At 39.8% G+C, this 17,959-nt stretch overlaps 1 protein-coding gene across 2 annotated transcripts in view; it reads right to left on the reverse strand.

Annotated features, from left to right (window-relative positions):
- Positions 1-17,959, reverse strand: part of LOC122980918 (neurexophilin-4) — a 57,389-nt gene that overhangs the window by 26,090 nt on the left and 13,340 nt on the right. Inside the window, exon 1 of one of the 2 annotated variants that reach the window (XM_044349359.1) lies at positions 15,426-15,886. The exons of the other annotated variant lie outside the window; for it this stretch is intronic. Coding sequence (XP_044205294.1) covers positions 15,426-15,479 — 54 coding nt within the window. The 5' untranslated portion in view covers positions 15,480-15,886. Of the gene's footprint in view, positions 1-15,425; positions 15,887-17,959 lie in introns of those variants that run through there. 2 annotated transcript variants of the gene reach the window in all.

The raw sequence follows: 17,959 nt of genomic DNA on the forward strand, positions 1-17,959 counted from the left end.
TGTTATGTGCATTTGATGGTCTGTGCAGTCCTGTGCTAGTGCGTAAGACTAGCACAGGACTGTACATAATATGCTTCTATTGCCTAGGTGTTGTTCTATTGTCATGGCGTGTATTGAGGGTTTTTTTGAAGGCCCCAGCAGAGGAGGTTTTGGATCACAATAGTAAGGAGCAGTTGTTGAATACTGCTGACCATTTTGAAATGGATGCTGGCGATAGACGCTTAAAAGATAACATACAAGCAATTTTGAAAGCTAATTTTTTTGATGAGGGTGTTTTCAAAGGTGAGGGGCATTCTAATGGAGCTGCTCCTAAGCTTGTTGGTCTGTCTGTTTCTGGTTTAAACAGCGGTTTAACTTTTGTGCAGCAGAAAGAACTACTTTTGTTGCAGTTTCAGCAACAAACAGAAAGGGAGAAATTGGCTCTTGAAAAATTGAAGCAGGCGACAGAGATGAAAAAGCTCAAGCTGGAAGAGTATAAATTGACTTTGATTTGAGATAGTAAGATGGCAGTGGGCTCAGGTTCTAATGATTCCTCTGTGTCTCGAGAGTCTCCTCCATGTTTTGATGTGGCTGGTAATTTGCGTCTGGTGCCAAAGTTTTGTGAAAGAGATCCTGACACCTTCTTTTTGCTATTTGAATGTGTGGCTGACAGTAGAGGGTGGCCTGATTCTGAGCGTACATTGCTATTGCAATGCGTCTTAACTGGTACGGCTCAAGAAGCTTATGCTTCCCTTCCTGTGAGTTACAGCCAGAGTTAAACTGCAGTCAAAGCTGCTGTGTTAAAAGTGTATGAGTTGGTGCCAGAAGCCTACAGGCAGAAATTTAGAACGTGGGAAAGGTCAAGTAAGCAGACGCATATGGATTTTGCCAGGGAGTTGGTAACTCACTTTAATCAGTGGTGTTCGGCTTTGGAAGTTAAAACATTTGCTGATTTGTGCAATGCAATGGTTTTGGAGAAGTTCAAAAATTCTCTGCCGAGCAATGCTGCTACCTATATTAATGAGCATGAAGTCAAAACTGCTGCTGAGGCCGTTGCTCTTGCAGACAAGTATGTCCTGATGCACAAACTTGATTCTGAGTCCCGTGCCTGTGATGCTAGGGACTGGGTGAAGGAGAATCAGCTGGAAAGCTATTGTGGGTTATGGTTCAAAGTCTGGTCCTTTCTGTGTTGTGTGGCTGTTAATCAGCATCAAAAAAGTGTTTGTGGTCTGACATCATCATCATGCATATTTCATTATCTTTACATTGCTTTGGGTAATTTACCTGAATGGGATTTTAAGTTTTTTTCTTAACCTACCCGGTCTTGCTATTTGTCTTATGAATGTCATGAAGGAAGTCAGTGGACCATGGCTAATAATAAAATTATTTGTTTGGTTTTATTCAAATAATTTCTGTCTACATAGAAAAGAAACAACAGCATTCTCACAGAACAGACCAGGATGCCACTATGAAACCAAAAATATAAAATATAAATTTCTCCCTTTCAGGTACAGATTTTTCTCAGACAAAGAGCACAGGGCATACAATTCAGAGAAGCAGATTTGTACTCTGTAGCAGAATAAACGCTTACAGAATTTAATATCAGATGGACTTCAAATCCAGTAAACATCAAAAAAATAAGACGCCATGGTTTTAACTGTAGAGTTTGTTACAAAAAAAGGGGAAAATGGAAAGTCATACTGTGTACAGGAGGGATCATCTGGATCACAGAATACGCACATTAACTTGATTCATTCAAGAATTTTTCTTTTCACTGCCTGAACAGTAGTTAGTTGAGCTACATGCAGTCGGTCATGCAACACATTTCACTACAGCAGACTTGCACTGAAAGTTTAAGGTTATACTGCTGCCAACTTCTCTGCCCAAAGTCATAAGGAGAGGAAGAAGAGTAAGATCAGCATTCCCCGGTCAATCCTTCAGGGATTCAAACTGTGCTGCTGTTGCCCTCCTTGTTTATGCTGCATTACATTGTTCACACTCCTTTCAGCTGAGCATATAGATACACAGCTCTCTGCAGTGAGATGTCCAGCCTCACACTGGTGGAACATATGTGTCTGTTTCTGCGTCTGTCTCCCTGTCTGTCACCTCCTACCCCTCATTCTCTCCCTGTCTGTTTCTCTAGGTGCCACATTATGTCACTGTCAGCGACTGGTCATGTCGCTACATGCAGGTTGGGGTCTGGTCCAAGTATTTGCCGAGGGGAGGGTGTCATCTGGTGAGCAAAGTGAACGGAGGCTTCAGAAAAACCGGTTACATCTGCGGTTTTCTGACCACGGCAAATAGAGAAAAAGCAGGGTTTTTTTGGATATGTGTACATGATCCAGCTGTGTTCAGAGTGAGTGACAAGGATTGCAGTTTCAATTATCTTTATTAAGGCCAGAGTTTGAATTTGCATCATAATTTGAACTTTTATCCACTGGAAAAAAGTATTGAGTTGTTTGTTGTTAATTAGCTAGTTCCAGTGTTAAATAAAGGTTTAAAAGGAAAAGGATCATTATTTTAAGTTATTTTTTATAAATGAGGGCATCGTGATTTTTATCAATCACCAATTCAGATCACGTTATTCTTTCAATATCAGCGTTAATCTCACAAGCTTCATTTTTGCCATGAAATGATCTTGAATCCTGAAAACAGTCTCTGGGAAATTGATTCTGGAACCTGGACTAATTGGATGAACTATGACAAGTGGTTTAGATTATGGTGATATGTAGTGCTGTATTTTGAATTTCAACTCAGCACCACTTGTCCCCTTCCAACTTCTGAATATTAATAGGCATTGCAGATCTAAATCAAATGTAAACACAACCCAGCCACTGCATTGCCTATATTTGAATCAACACAGATTTATCCAAGTAAAGCAAAAGCAAAACCAACAAATCCTTGTACCAAAAATGATAAATTAGGTCTTTTGTCATTTGCTTCGAAAACAGTCCATATGAGCATTTTCTGATCTGGCCTCTATATCAGCAGTATGACATTGTCACTGCCTTCCAAAATAAACTCAATAACTGTTACAAAAACTATGTGAATGTTTTCTGATGTGCCACTTATGGTTAAGGTTTGGTCAGGTTTATGTACCCAACTCAACCACTTACCTTAGTTACGGTCAAGGAAAGATTGTGGTCATGGTTTAAAAGAACAACTTGATGAAAGTGACAAAACAATCTCAACCCAAGGTCCTTTAAGTTACTGTTCTGGAGCTTTCAGTCATATCGCATGAGCTTCAGAAGATGGAATTTGTCCAGCTGTCATGGATGATCAAATTTCAATTTTTCGGAGCACTTTAAGGACATCTTGTCCACATTGGGTTAAAAGTTGAGATTCAAATTTCATTCTTCACCTTGAAAACAGCAATCGAATGAACAATCTCACCACAGGACCTTCAGTTATTATATGCATGACCACGAAAGGTCACTTGTCGGAGAACGCTTTTGAAAAGTGTTGTTTTAAATGTAAAGAGCACACTGTTTTTTTTGTTTTGTTTTGTTTTGTTTTGAAATGAGAATCCCACATTCAGATGGTCAGTTATTTATACATTATTTAAAGATAGGGTTAGTGGGGTCCATACTCACTGATGATACCGCTAACACATGCTGATATAAAACCAGGTTTATCAGACCACAGTGAGTGAACAAAATCTGCGGGCTGGTTGTGCGAGGCTACTCACATATTGGTGACTTCCACACAAACTGTGGACAGCCCTTCAACAGATAATTCCTTTGTTCAGAATCTGTAATAACATCAAAAGCATAAATTGGTAAAATACATGTCAGGGTCCTCTCACACATGCTGACAGTTAAGCTCTGCATGAGGAGTATAATGAAATTTGCCAATGTGAGGGCAGTTAAGATGTGAGATGGTTTTCTGATGCACCCACACAGCCTCAAGTTCAGTTTGCTCTGCACTCCTCTCCCTCTTCAGCCCTGACCTAGACTCCCTCCCCAGTAACCTCCTTTGGGCCAACTTGGACCAAGTTAAAGGAGGGAAAGTCTACCCTCGCCGCCTGCGCACACACCATTCCTTCTCTCTTGCCATCAATCTCTCCATCCCCCCTGCTTCTTCTTTGCGCGGGCTAATTAACTAAAAACCAAGCAAAGATTTTATATAATTCAGCAGTGAGAACTGCCATGTCTTGATCCAGAAACACCCAGAGAGAAACATGGTGACTGGAGCCAGAAACCACCAAGAGAGGAAAAAGGAAAAAATAAAACACAAACCACCAGTCTCCACCAGCATGCTCCTGCAGACGCTATCGGAGTACAAGAAGCTGGAAGCTGAAACTATGAAATTCTCCTCACATATTTTATTTCTTCTAGGGCTACATTTTAATCAGGCACACTGGCAAAGTAGTTGTGGGCCGGGCATGACCAGTATCAAAGTGAGGGAGCAGGGGAGAGGAGGAAGTGGAAGGAGCATGCAGGAGGAGAAATGGGGTGATGGAGTGAAAGATAGAGGCTCGATTGTGAAGGTTTTGACGGACAGGTGGTGGGTGAGAGAGGTGTAAGATGAAAGACAGTGAGGGAGAAAGACAGAGAAATAGACTGAGAGAGGTGCGAGGGATCTGTGACCAAATGGATCTGTGGAGTGCTCGCTTCTCTACTGAATTCTCCTGACCACCCTCCATTAAGCTTAGGTCCAGGAAACAATATATAAAGAAAGTTTTTACATGGAAAAACAGTCTGCAGGAAACAAATCCAAAAAAAATAACAGCTTGTACGAGCATACTGTGTTGCTTTCATCTCAATAATGCATCACGTGTAGCTCCTGAAATCCTGAAAGGACAAACAAGAATACATATCGTCTTTATAAAAAAAAACACATCAAATCCCGGAGATTCTTGTATGTCCAGCAGATTTCCGCAAGATCTCTTATATATTAAGATAGTGATTGCTGAGGTTCAGTGCATACTGAGGCTTATGAAAGGGGTCACCACTCTAGCTGGGTTACCTATGTCTTTTTTTCCCTCTCACCCTGCCTTAGTTCTCCAATAAATTCAATGCATGTCTGAATTAATGCATTACAAGCCATGCCGGAGATATTAAAAAATGATACAAACTAATCCCTCCTCCACAGTCCCATCTGTGGCAGGTTTTCTCACGCTGAGCTGACCCTGAGCATTCTCTGCCGTCTGCACCATGAGTTATGAGATTTGGTGTCTCTCGGATTACACTTTACAATTTCATTACATGCACAAACTCCTATTCTATATATCTCCACCAGGTGTGTCACTATTAATCATAAGACGTTGTGAAAACTCAAGGCCATCTAACACCTCTAATACCTCCTGTGCTACACACATATGCAAATATTGTGTTCATGTGTGCAAAACAAAACATTAGAGCTGAAATGATTAGTTAATTAATCAATTAGTTAATAGCCAGGAAAAATAATCAGCAACTATTTTGATAATTGATTATCATTTAAGTTTAGCTTCTTCAAAATTTTCTGCGTTTCTCTGTTTTATATTGTTGCAATTTGAATATGTTTGGGTTTTGGATTGTTTGCCATTCCAAGCAAACAATTTGATGCCACATAAGGCTCTGTGAAAGTGTGACTGGCATTTTTCTCTATTTTTTGACGTTTTATTAACTAAATGATGGTAGAGATAATAATCGATAGATTGATAATGACAATAATTATTAGTTGCAGCCCTAAAAATCGAATGCATCTACAGTATATATACAGGTAATTACAAATTGTGCACAAAAACAGCGACACACACTCATACACAACCTTTCATTTTCTTAAGATTCTGAAACAATTCAGCGCTCTGTATGAGCCCGTGTTCAGATCACATGCTTGTCTCTCGCACCAGTAAACACACGTGAACACATCAGAATACACACTGCTATATCAAATAGAAAAAGTATGAGGCACAGCGTGTCTTTTCTCCCAGGGGGAGCTGTGACTAGGCAACACATTGACCACGAGCAGCAGCATTATGCCATACGTAACTGGTTGCCCCCGCCGAGAGCTGAGCTACTCATCATGCATGTATGAAACAAACACGGTGCCCATCATCAGGAGCCAAGCGTCCCTTCTGATGTGATCTATTTCCAAAGCTCGACTCTGCTCCTCGCAGCCAGGAAAAAGATAGAGGGAGTCGGGGAGAGAGAGATTAACACACTGCTCACATCACGAAGATGACTGGGGACCTCTCAAAGTGGAGCAACACCAGTAGAGCAATCCAAAGTAGGGCTGACCACTTCATGCCCAAAATCTCCCTCTGCTGCTTTATTTATTAAGTCATGCAAAAGAGGACAGCAACAACAAAACCCTAGTGGAGATTCAAGAAAACTAACAGTTGAATACATTACAAAACAAACAAAAACACCCCCTCTTGAAACAAAACAAAAAAAGAGAATTATAAATATATATGTGTTCAAAAAAGTTTTTTTATTTAACATACAGTAAGTTCTCATACATGAAATGTTGTCTAATAAGACAAATAGTCTACAGCCATGCTAGCAATAAACAAACATGCTCAATTAGCACGAAACACAAACTACAGCTGAGGCTGATGGGAATGTCATTAGTTTTGCAGGTATTTGGTCAAAACCAAACTTGTCCAAATTGGTGAAATTAACATTTTGACTTGATGATTGGATTAGATGAAAAGTCAGAGGGTCACCAAAGACATGAATGTCTGAACATTCATAGAAATCCATCCAACAGTTAAGACATTTCACTTAAAAACAAAAATCCAAACTTCATGTTGGCACTTGAGGAAAAGCCAGGGAATCACCAGTAGGATTCATCCTCTGGAGACCATGAATGTCTGTAGAAATTTTCATGGCAATCCATCTGGTAGTTGTTGAGATATTTCAGTCTGGACCAAAGTGGAGGACTGACTGCCACTGCAATCCCTCGAGCGATGCCCTAGAACAACACTGTCTAAAATTGGCAAAAAATTGTGATTGAAATCAGGAACAATCTAATCAAATAGTTAGTAAAAAAGATAACATATCTGGCCAGACATTCACTGACTATTTCAGTACATTTCAGTCTGTACCAAAGAAGTACTGATGTTTGATATCCAGCCACATTGCCAACAGTAAGGAAATCCTGCACAGAACATTAAGAAGCTAAAATATTTAAAACAACTCATTCAAATGTTTTGGCCTCACTGTGACTTAAAATAAACATTAAAAAGTTGGATGATGGATGAAGTTGCGAAGCTCCCACCCGCCCTTCTCCATTCAGGACACTGTGCAGTGATGGATGTCTGCCCTCTTGGCAGACACTGTTACAGGGCCATGACACACCCAGTTGTAATGTCCCTTTATCGGCTTTGGCTAAGTGTTCATTTTCTCCCCTCTGCCATCAGGGCTATAATACCTCAGTGGTGATTGCTGTGTAATAAATAAGCTCTTTGTCTATCCCACCTTGGTCATGATAACACTGAACAATCAGGTGTTCATGTACCCTGCATTCCTTAATTTTACCTCTTGGTTGTATACATGTGTTCATGAGTATGCTTGTGAATAATTCATTTTATCATCACTCCATTCTATTCATGCACGTCTCTGTCACATATCTTTACGGGAAACAGATTACGAGTAATATTTTCAAATTGATTTCTTTTCAGGCGTTATCGTCTCCTCAGACATTCCCTTTTTTTGCTCCCCCAACTCCTCTCAGGGAGCAATTTTACACAGTCGCTCCATAAGGATCGGTGAGTCATACATAGTACAATTGTAATAATGGTAGCCCATCCATTGAGCTAGGCGGGGAGCCATTAAAATGCTGTGTGAGTGTGTGTTCTGCAGTGTGGGCAGAGCTCAGTTCAAGACAGATCAGGTGTGGTTATCTTGACCTGGACCTCCATATGTGCTTTGCCTGCTCTGCCCTCATCCTCCTTCCCTTCACGCAGGCAGAGAGGAGAGAGAAACATAAAACTTGAGTCAGTATGACGGCTTAAGAGGAAAAACTACAGAAAAGGCTACAGAAACTGGAACAATGAGAAACACAGAGCTTCATATTTAGACTTCATATTTGCTGTCCACCATCCCAACCAAACTCATTTCTCCTCCGTCATTCAAGCTGACAGTTTCATAGAGAGGCTGTGTAGGAGGCTGGACGGTGGCTCAAGCCGGGAGACGCGAGACCCTCATGGGGCTGAGGCAGCAGCTGTGCCCAGGCCTTCTTCTCCAGATTATCCTGGCAGTGAAACCCGGGTCGCATGGTGTGATGTAGAGCCCAGTGTTCTGCTTCTCTCTCTGTCCGGCTGTGTTTTCACTGTAGCTCAAGAACTCATTTTTACAACAGGTCAGGGATATTTTGTGCTTATGTTAAAGCTGTGTAGCGACTCTTAAAACACTACTCCTTGAGTTTGTTTCCACTCGGTTCGAATGAATTAAGGTACTGTAAAAGCATTTTTTCCTCATCCCAGATATAGGGTTAGGGTTAGGGTTAGGGTTAGGGTTTGTGTTAGGTTGTATTCTATTTCAGCCTTTCCTGTAATATAGTTAATAGTTACATAAATGCACACTAAAAATCACCGAGCCAAAACCAATCAGACCCAAGACAATGAGTTGTTTTTACCTGGTGTTATCGTTATTTTATGTATTAAAGTTGGGCTATTTACCTAATCTAAATATAATTCTGACCCAGTGTCACAACAAGTTTACCTTTTCCTTCACACTGTCACAAATCTATTGTTAGTTATACAAAATACGACAGTATGAATGAAAATATGAACATTTGAAACTGCAAAAGATACACATTTATCAATCAGTAACACACAGTGCCATGTAAGTTTAAAAGGAGCTAGAGTACACAATTTATAATTATATCATAAAGTTTGGGTAAATAACCCAACAATAATATAAAAAAATAACACTAACACTGGGTCAAAACAACCTATTGGCTTGAGTTTGATTGGTGACCCAATGGTTTTCTACCCATGGCTACTGGATATAGTTAACCCAGTATTGCATCTGTGCTACATTCACCCAGTTGGGCAAATTTTTACCAAACAATTTTGATTCATTGAAAATTTGCTTTGCTATAGTGCAGAGAACACACTTTTTTTTTTTTTTTTTTTTTGCAATTTGTAGCTCTTTATTCTTATTTAACATTTAACACTTTGGGTAGGGTGTGGCAGTATTTTTAAGTCAAGTTAAGGGTGTACAGACAGTACTTATTGCAGTACTTATTACTTATAACTTATGGTTCAACCCTCCATCCCATCACGATAATTTTGAGTTCCTACAGTAAATGCAGACTTTATGCTCACTATCATATGACAGTTTATAATTTTAATGCAAGTTTATTTGGATACTTATTGGGCAACCAAGCCATACAAAGACTAGCACTCACATAAATTGTCAAAAAATAATTATTTGACAGTGCAACATACTGTACTTGATTAGGCTTTTCACACCTGGAATGATATTTAAATTAACTACATAACTCTCACTTTTGAATTTTCATCCCATCAGTGTTACATGTGACCAGTTTTATATGCAGGCACCACAATTAAACCCTTTTTTCTTCTGTTGCTAGAATGAAGGCTTGTTTGCTTGAAATGAAACAGAAAACAAATTCAGCTAGTAAAGGTAGCGAATCACTGAAAAAGAAACCAATGAAACACTTTGTTGTATCCAAACACTGCCAAGCTATATACTGTTATCATATGAAAGACATTCTCTTTAGCATTTTATATTAACTTGTGCATACTGGAACACCACAAAAACCCAGATGAGGCGGGAGGGGGCGTTTTATTCAAGTTGTCGGCTTCTCCGATTTCCATGTTTTTCTTTCCCACATAAAAGCTTCAACCAATTGCCAATGTTATTTGCAGTTATGTGAAATCCCACCATCTGGCATTCACAACCCAGTCAATCCAAACCAAAGCAAGACTCCTCTGACAGCTGGAGGCAAGTTAAATTAAACAGAAAAATTAACTTGATTTTTTACAGAATACTTTCTTTTCTTACTGTGACTACTATGCACTATTTAAACAGCCCCTACTTCAAAATAACTACTTTGAAAAACAGCTAAGATGAGGAATGAATAGATAGCAAATACTCCAAAAGATGATAAAAGCACTGAAAAAAAACTGAAGGTGATTAACATTATAACTGATCATTACAGGAGATGGTACTGACTGGGTGAATGGAGACCAGATCATTTAAATGTGCTGAGTTTACCAGACCCCCAATGTCCAATGTCTGTACACACTGGGCCTGAATTATAGACCTGTGCCAACAACATGAATGATTTATAGTCAGAGTGGACAGCACATGTCACATCATTCTATCAACATTCATTGGTCATATGATGCAGATATTAATTAGGTGACCGAATCGTCAGTAGCCTTTTCTTTTTGCTGCCGTGCGAGCAGTGCGGCTCTAAGGACGGCCATGTCAGTCTGTCGGTCGTTCAACTGCTTTGGTCCAGACTGAAATATCTCAGCAACTATGGGACGGACTGCCATGGAAGTTTGTACCTATATTCATGGTCTCCAGAGGATGTAAATGTAAATCCTGCAGTCAATCTTTTTTCATATCTAAAGCAATATTTCCCTCATCTTGCTGGAGTTAATTTATCATAAAGAGGAGAAGTGGTAGATGACTTGAAATTTCACCAAAATCCTACCTTAATATGATAAACATGAACCTACAGGAGCCTATAATCCTGATTCAGTCCTCTCTTGTCTTTCTCCCTGCAACAACCTTGACTTCAGGTAATTTGTAGTGAGCCTTCATTGGACAAGCGTAAGAAGAGGTGTGGGCTCAAGATAATGAGAGGCCAAAATATATTTTAGTTATCTAACGTGCATGAACATGTTGTCTGTCTGAAGTGAAAGTGACAGAAAATGCAAACCCTTAACTGTTGCGTTACACAGTTTGAATGCAAATCCCCATGCTGTGGGGATGCTGCAAGGCCATCAGATGAAACACAAACAAAACTAAACTTGTGCAGTAAAATATGTGTACGCACTTAAGTACTGTATATCTCTATAGAAAAAAAAAACTAGCTCATTATCTGTGGCATCAACCTCAGAGTGAGGATTGACTCTGAAATCATGATTGGGATTGGAATTAAAAACCAGAGTGAGACAGTGCACTTACTATGCATTAAAAGTAGCTGAATCTTTGACCCAGGAACACCTTTAATATCTGCATATCAAACATGAACAGGTGGTTCCAACAGGATGAGAACCAAACACCTGCAACAGGCCTCAGCAGTGAGAGCAGCAGCAGCTCTCTGCATGCTCCTGAATATGTTCAGGGTTTCTCTTCCTTTGTGCCTTAAAAATAATACCATTGCCTTATCAGTAATTTCAGACATAATGCTCCCTTTCTTGGAACTTCAGGTATAGTCGAGCTGCCAGTCAAACAGAGGGTGCACATGTTGCTTGTAATTAAATTTTGGCACCATAATATTCATTTCTGTGCCTGCTGTTTGCCTCCAGTATTATTTCTGGTTAATATAGAATTTGCAGAATACTAGTGGGATTATGAGGGAGTTATTATTCACACTTGACATTATTTCTTTAATTTAAAGAAGAGAGTTTTAATTAAATCACCAAAAATGCAATTATGTTTATGGCAATGAGCCCCATTACCTGAACTTTGAAGACAGATGCTTGTATAAAGCAGAACCTACATGTCTATAATGATGTTTGATTTCACATTAGTATAAAATATATGATATCTTCACACATTTAAATTAAATGTCCCTCTCCTTAAGGCTAATACAAAGCCTGAGGTGAAGCTATTCATTGCACCAAGCAAATGATGACTCATTTTAAAAGTAATGGGTTGTCAAAAATGGGGCATAGAGTTGTTGAAAGGGGGGGAAAACAAATTAAATAAAAATGGATCGTCGCTTAACCTTAAGCAAACTGTGTTAGAATCCATTAAAATACTGTATGAATCTGTGCCATTTTTTTTAGGTTAAAGAATGCTTTGATCTCTGGGAACAATTTCAGAGGCAATAGATAGCAGTAATGTGATTGCTTCTGTCATCATGATTCAACAGATTACATATCTAATCGGTTTGTGAATAGAGAATATAATTTGCACAGATTACAGGCTGCTGCTTGTTGAAACTGGGCCGTTTGACAGTTAGATGATCCTCAGACAGACAGATGGATAGACAAAAAGACAGAGAGTGGGAGGGAAACAAAAAACCACCTGGTTTAATCCATGGTGGAAAACATCCAACACATCCTCATAATTAAACGACCAAATAGGTCGATTGTACGATGCACTCCAGAATGACCAATAGGAGCGTTTTCTAATATGCCGCCTCTATCAACAGCTTTCCAAAACAGTTCCAAATCACTGTTAAAAAAATTGATTATGCTTTATGGTGTGACAACACTGTGGTTACGGTCAGGTTAGGTTTAGGCACAAAAACCACTTGGTTAGGGTTATGGAAAGATCATGGTTTGGGTTAAAATGATCACTTGAAACATGGTGTGGGTTAAAGTTACTACTTCAGGTTTACTTTAAGTTAGACAACCTTCGTCATCGTGGCAACAGTAAACACTACGTCAATCATTTTTAAAAAACTCTCCCGACTCACTAAGTCCACTTTTTGCCATCTATCTATCTGGCCATCCACCCAACCTGCCACCTCCAAATATGGAAATTTGTCACCTGATATAGACATCATCTGAACTGCATCACTTCTCTGGGTCATACGTCTGCTGGATGGGTCATTTTTGACTACTGAATTTATGAGCTATGCTGTTGTTTTTCTTGGGAGGATGGGCTGAAAACATCAGATCCTGCTGTTGTAATGGCTCCAATTTTTTCCCCTCAATGGCATGAATAAGTGTACAAAAAGTGGGCATGAACATGAGGCATGGACAAACAATTATATTTCTCACTCACATTTCACCGGGAAAAATATTAGAGGAAGTTGCTGGGACAGAGGTTTGTACTGAAATGCAAAGCTGTGCAGAGCATATGAGACATAATTGCAAAGGAAGAAGGACTATATATAATGAAATTAAAGTGACTCAGTTGCTGTAATATCCCTGGGGTGTATAGCTAGTTGTTTTATGAGGGGACATAAGAGGATTTTGTCAGGTTGAGATGCCGGCTAATGCTATTGTTCCTACTGGGAGCACAAAACAGCAAAGAAGCTTTTCACACATCTTTTCTTCTTTTGTAGTGCTGTTACTGTAGATATCGTTTCAAAGTACAAGGTGAGAAAAAAATGACAATATTGCAGCGTTGGACATCATATGCAGGAAACGCACTTACACAAATGTGAACACCCACCCATAGAATGTTATCATCTTTGCATGTTAAAAGAAATACATTTCATATGAGCCATATTGAAAATATAAATATAAAATACGTTTCACATTTTTAATGCAGTCCAAATGTAAATGATAGCATTTAAAGCTATAAGACAATCTTCAAAAGCTGTTTATTAGGGATTACTTTCAGAGAATTATACTCCTTTTCCCTTCGTCTTCCTTCACACTCCCTCGCAAACACTCACAATTCATACTTAACGCACTTATACATGAACTTAAATAGGCCTCTAAGATACTGTAAATGGCCACTAAGGGTAGGTTTTGTTCAAAGAGACCACCAAATTAAGTTAGAGAGATGGTTAGTGTTACCTTATATTCTCCTGCTTCCCTTCTGATGACTTCTGTTTCGCTTTCATCTCCTCTCTTCCCTCCTTCCTCACTTTTAGCCTTCCTGCTCTCTGTTTACTCAGTTTTTCACCAGCCCTAACATAATCACTGCCTCTTTTACCTCTTCACTTCTTAATCTCTCAAGCTAATACTGTTCCCGAGGATGTAACTTGTCATATTGTTTCAGCCAAATCACTGTGCCGTCTACATCTACATTTATAGCTGTTGAAAACACACAACATTCCAAAAAAAAAGACAAAAAGACAATTTCAAATGGCACATTACTGAAAAGCGTGGCTGATATAATCTAATACCAAGTCGATCCTAATACTTGAACCTGAGTTGCACTCTAATGCGAAAGAGGCATAGCAGTTCCACTTTGCAGGAGAAATGATTTGCATTCAATCTTCAAAAGAAGTGTTGCCCGTCACAATACAACCTAACCTCAATCTGCCAGCAGCCAACAGGGTGTTTTTAAAAAAAAAAAAAAAAAAAATCACACACTAAACTACCCACCCATCAACATTTTTTTTGTGTGTGCAGAAAGAAAGCCTGCTAATGTGGGCCACCAAGCAAATCTGTAAGCAGTGAAGGTTCCCCGCCCGTCCGCCTCCTCAACTCTTATAGTCCTAACACTACGGTTTGTCACTTGAATCAAGTGATGTTCCTCTGCTATTAAGACTTGTTTAACACTTCAAGGACTGCTTCTAAGCCTTGTAAAAAAAATAAATAAATAGCAGATTAAAAGATCTTATAAGAACCTCTGCAAGATTTGACAGTGTTATGCATTTTTCACACGCATTTGCAGATAGAGTAAGTGGCTTGTATTAAAATTGGTGAGAATTTAAATTAAGCATAATAGAACAGGAGGAGTAAAGGGAAGCAGAAGAAGACAAAGGAAGCCAGAGGTGAGGAAGAGGGATCATGGTGAAAGGTCATGTTTTTATCCTCTTTCATTTCTTGCTGAGGCCAAAGATACTGAGTACAGATGGTGTGTATCTGCTGGGACAGACAGCCTGCTATTGTATTCTGCTGTATTGTATTCTATTATGTGCGGAGGTCTAGATATGATGTGTACATTATCTCTGCGAGTGTAAACCCACCAGGAAAACACTCACTATAATGCGCAAACAGCCAAAGATGAGTCTGAGCGCGCGCGTACATGCACGCACGCACGCACGCACGCATTTAACCACACATAATCAGCAGCTGCAGCAGCTGCAGAGCCAAACTAGGCGTACAAACTCTTTGCCATAGCGATGCCGAGATAATAAAACAAGCCACGGGCGTGTTTAACTTCTGAAGAAAAATTAGAGGAAGTTGCTGGGAGCGCAAATAGATAAATAGATAAGGAGGGCTGCTTAACTGGGAGTACAGGGGAAACGCTCAGACAGCAGAATCTGTTTGGAGATCGGGCAAAAGTCGCTCACGCATTTTTTCCAAACAAATAAAACAAAATGAGGCAAAAAATGATCATCTATCTTGTCATGTTTGTGGTCTAAACAGTTTTTTGGGAAGATATGAGAACTTTGAATTAAGTTCCAATTAACAAAGACAGTTGAAACACGGTACAAGCAAACGAAAGCATAAAATCACCAGGTCTTACTGGATTTTATTTCTATAAATTTCTTTATGGGACCCAATAAAAACGTTATTTCACGCATCATATTTTTCAGCTGAGTGGTTTCTAGGAAACTGACCCTCTACAAGAAGAAGGCAGGTGTTTCTTTGCAAACGCAGCACCCCCAAAACCACTGTGGTTGGATATTAAAATATTTTAAATGTTTTGCTTTCAGGATGATTAAAAACTCACCTTCTGTAGGATCCACTGGCAGAGGACAACTATGGTCCAACCGAGAACCTGCATGTCACCTTCCTGATAGCGGACCACCCCGAAAAACTACACGTCTCCCCGGCTGAACATATAAAGACACACCGCGGAATCCAAGCAATCCCAACTGGCAGGCGACAAGTAAAAAGTAGCAGAAGAGCAGAAAAAAGGGCGTTAAAAGTTGTGAGTTTGTTCGGTCAGTGTCACAGTGGTTTCTGTAGGCAAACTTTGAGCGGTGGCTTCAGTTTCTCCGGTCCGCCTCATGTGGCACATCCATGGCGTTTGCCTCCGCTCATGCTGGACGTTTGCGGGAAGTTTTGTGCGGAGACGAAGTCAGTTTGGAGGGTGGAGGCAAAGAGGGGATCTCATTGAAGATCACCAGTGCTTCTTGTGTTTTAGGATAGTGACTGGTTGATTTAGAGAGATGAGATCCCCCCCCCCTCTCTCTCTTTCCCTCCACTCCCTTCCCTCCCTCTCTCTCTCTCTCTCTCTCTCTCTCTCTCTCTCTCTCTATCTTCCTCCCTGTCCGTGTGCGCGCTTCACGGCGCACAGCAGCTTTCGTTTATTGGCAACCACACTAACCACAAGCGCATGTTGAATATTTTGTCTTGTCAGTGTTCAGATGATGAGGTGACTATTTACACTCCACCGAGTACGAACCCAGAGAGGACGCTGTTAATAAGGTTTTTTAAGACTCCGTACAGTCAGCTAGTGTAACCACAAAAAAGTAAGTGGTTTGCTTAAAATATGACTTTTGGCTACAAAGATGATCCCACATTCATTGTTTAACACTACAACTGCCAAAAATGCCAAATTTTCTATTTTCCAGCTTTTCAAATGAGGATTTTCTTTGTTATGTATGATAGTAAATTGAATATCTGTGTGTTTTTGACTATTGATTGGACATTGAAGGTGTCCACTTTGGTTCTGCGAAATTTTCAAAACAATTTTTTGATATTTCATAGACTAACGTAACAAATAATCGGCAATTTAATCAATAATGAGAATATTTGGTGTTAGTTGCAGCCCTACCACCGCTCATATGGCATTTTATTTTGGATCATGCTTCATTTTACATGATATTGGCATTATTATTCTGATTATTAACTAAGAATAAATCATGGAAATAGCTTTATAATATACATCCATAATCATCACTCACTATCTGCATGCATACACGAGGGAAACCAACAAAACAGTAAATAGAAAATGTAAAAGCAAATGGAAAACAACCATTACGCAAGAACATGAACCTTGACTGCTACATTTAAGTGACTGTGTGTGATATGGGCCAACAGTACAAGCTAGCCAGACTATAAATTTCCAGAAAAACAAAATATTAATGTTGCATGGATATATTGGGGCAGTGTGGCCCCACATCTCTCCCTGATGGCCAGTCCCAGCTGCTGCCTGCCTGATTGTGACACCTTTAAAATGAACTGATCTGGGACGCACAGTGTCTAGCAAGTTCGTCTGTGTGTGTTGATCAGTCTGCCTGCCTGTCTGTCTGTGTAGCATTATATAATGCTGTCAATCAGTCATACATGTCTGACTGAATGACTGGCAGATCTCTCTTCTGTATAAGTATAATGTCTGTCTTGACTTTATAATGTCCCTTTTGGATAACTGTCTGTCTGAGTGACTGACTGACCAGATAACAGTCTATTTGTTTTCCCTAGTGCTCTTTTGTCTACCTGACTGTCTTATTGTTTTTCCATCTATTTCTGTCTGTGGCTTACCAAATATTTACAGCATATATAACGTACACCAAATACTCTTTTTACTATTCGGAGCTACATCTCGCTGTCTTTCTCCTAAGAGGAATTGGATTGTGAATGCATGTATCTCTCTCTTTCTGTAAACATCTGCCATACTGTAGATTTTATCTGTCCCGTGAATACCGTATTTCCTCAAATAAAAGATGGAAGTCAATTAAAAGCCGGGTCCCCGATAACGGCCGGAGACGTAGTTGACACGAACAAATAAAGGCCGGCCCCAAAAACAGGCAGTGGGAAAAAAAGGGTGGATGAACTCCTGGGGCCTGTTATATAATGTGCATGCCAGTTAAGCATAAATAGTAATTATCTAGATATAACTCCAGTTCTGTGAGTACATGTGTAGCCCTCTAGCTGACCATCAAAGAGAGGGGAGGGGGGCGGAGGAAACGCGATATTGTTTAAATACAGGGATAACAACGCATATTTTAATGATAATGACGGCAGTAACATCACATGAGCATGAGTAACCAGGGTAACCAGGGTAACTTGGCTAAGCCGGTGAACATATATCCATGAGCACGCTACCCACATGTGCAGCTAAGTGGTCCACTGTCAAAACGTTCCAGGTGGAACTCGAGAGCTAGAATTATTGTTCCACACGTCAATGTTAGTGGATTACCGGTAATGCAGTGACAAAAATTTAATAGAGCAAACAGAAGCAGATCAGAAAACAAGGAGGCTTTGTACTAAAATATGAGAAAACATGCTTATCAAACAGAGGGAATTAGCAATAAAGGC

The sequence above is a fragment of the Thunnus albacares genome, chromosome 4 (assembly GCF_914725855.1).
Source record: "Thunnus albacares chromosome 4, fThuAlb1.1, whole genome shotgun sequence".
NCBI classification, from domain to species: Eukaryota; Metazoa; Chordata; class Actinopteri; order Scombriformes; family Scombridae; genus Thunnus; species Thunnus albacares.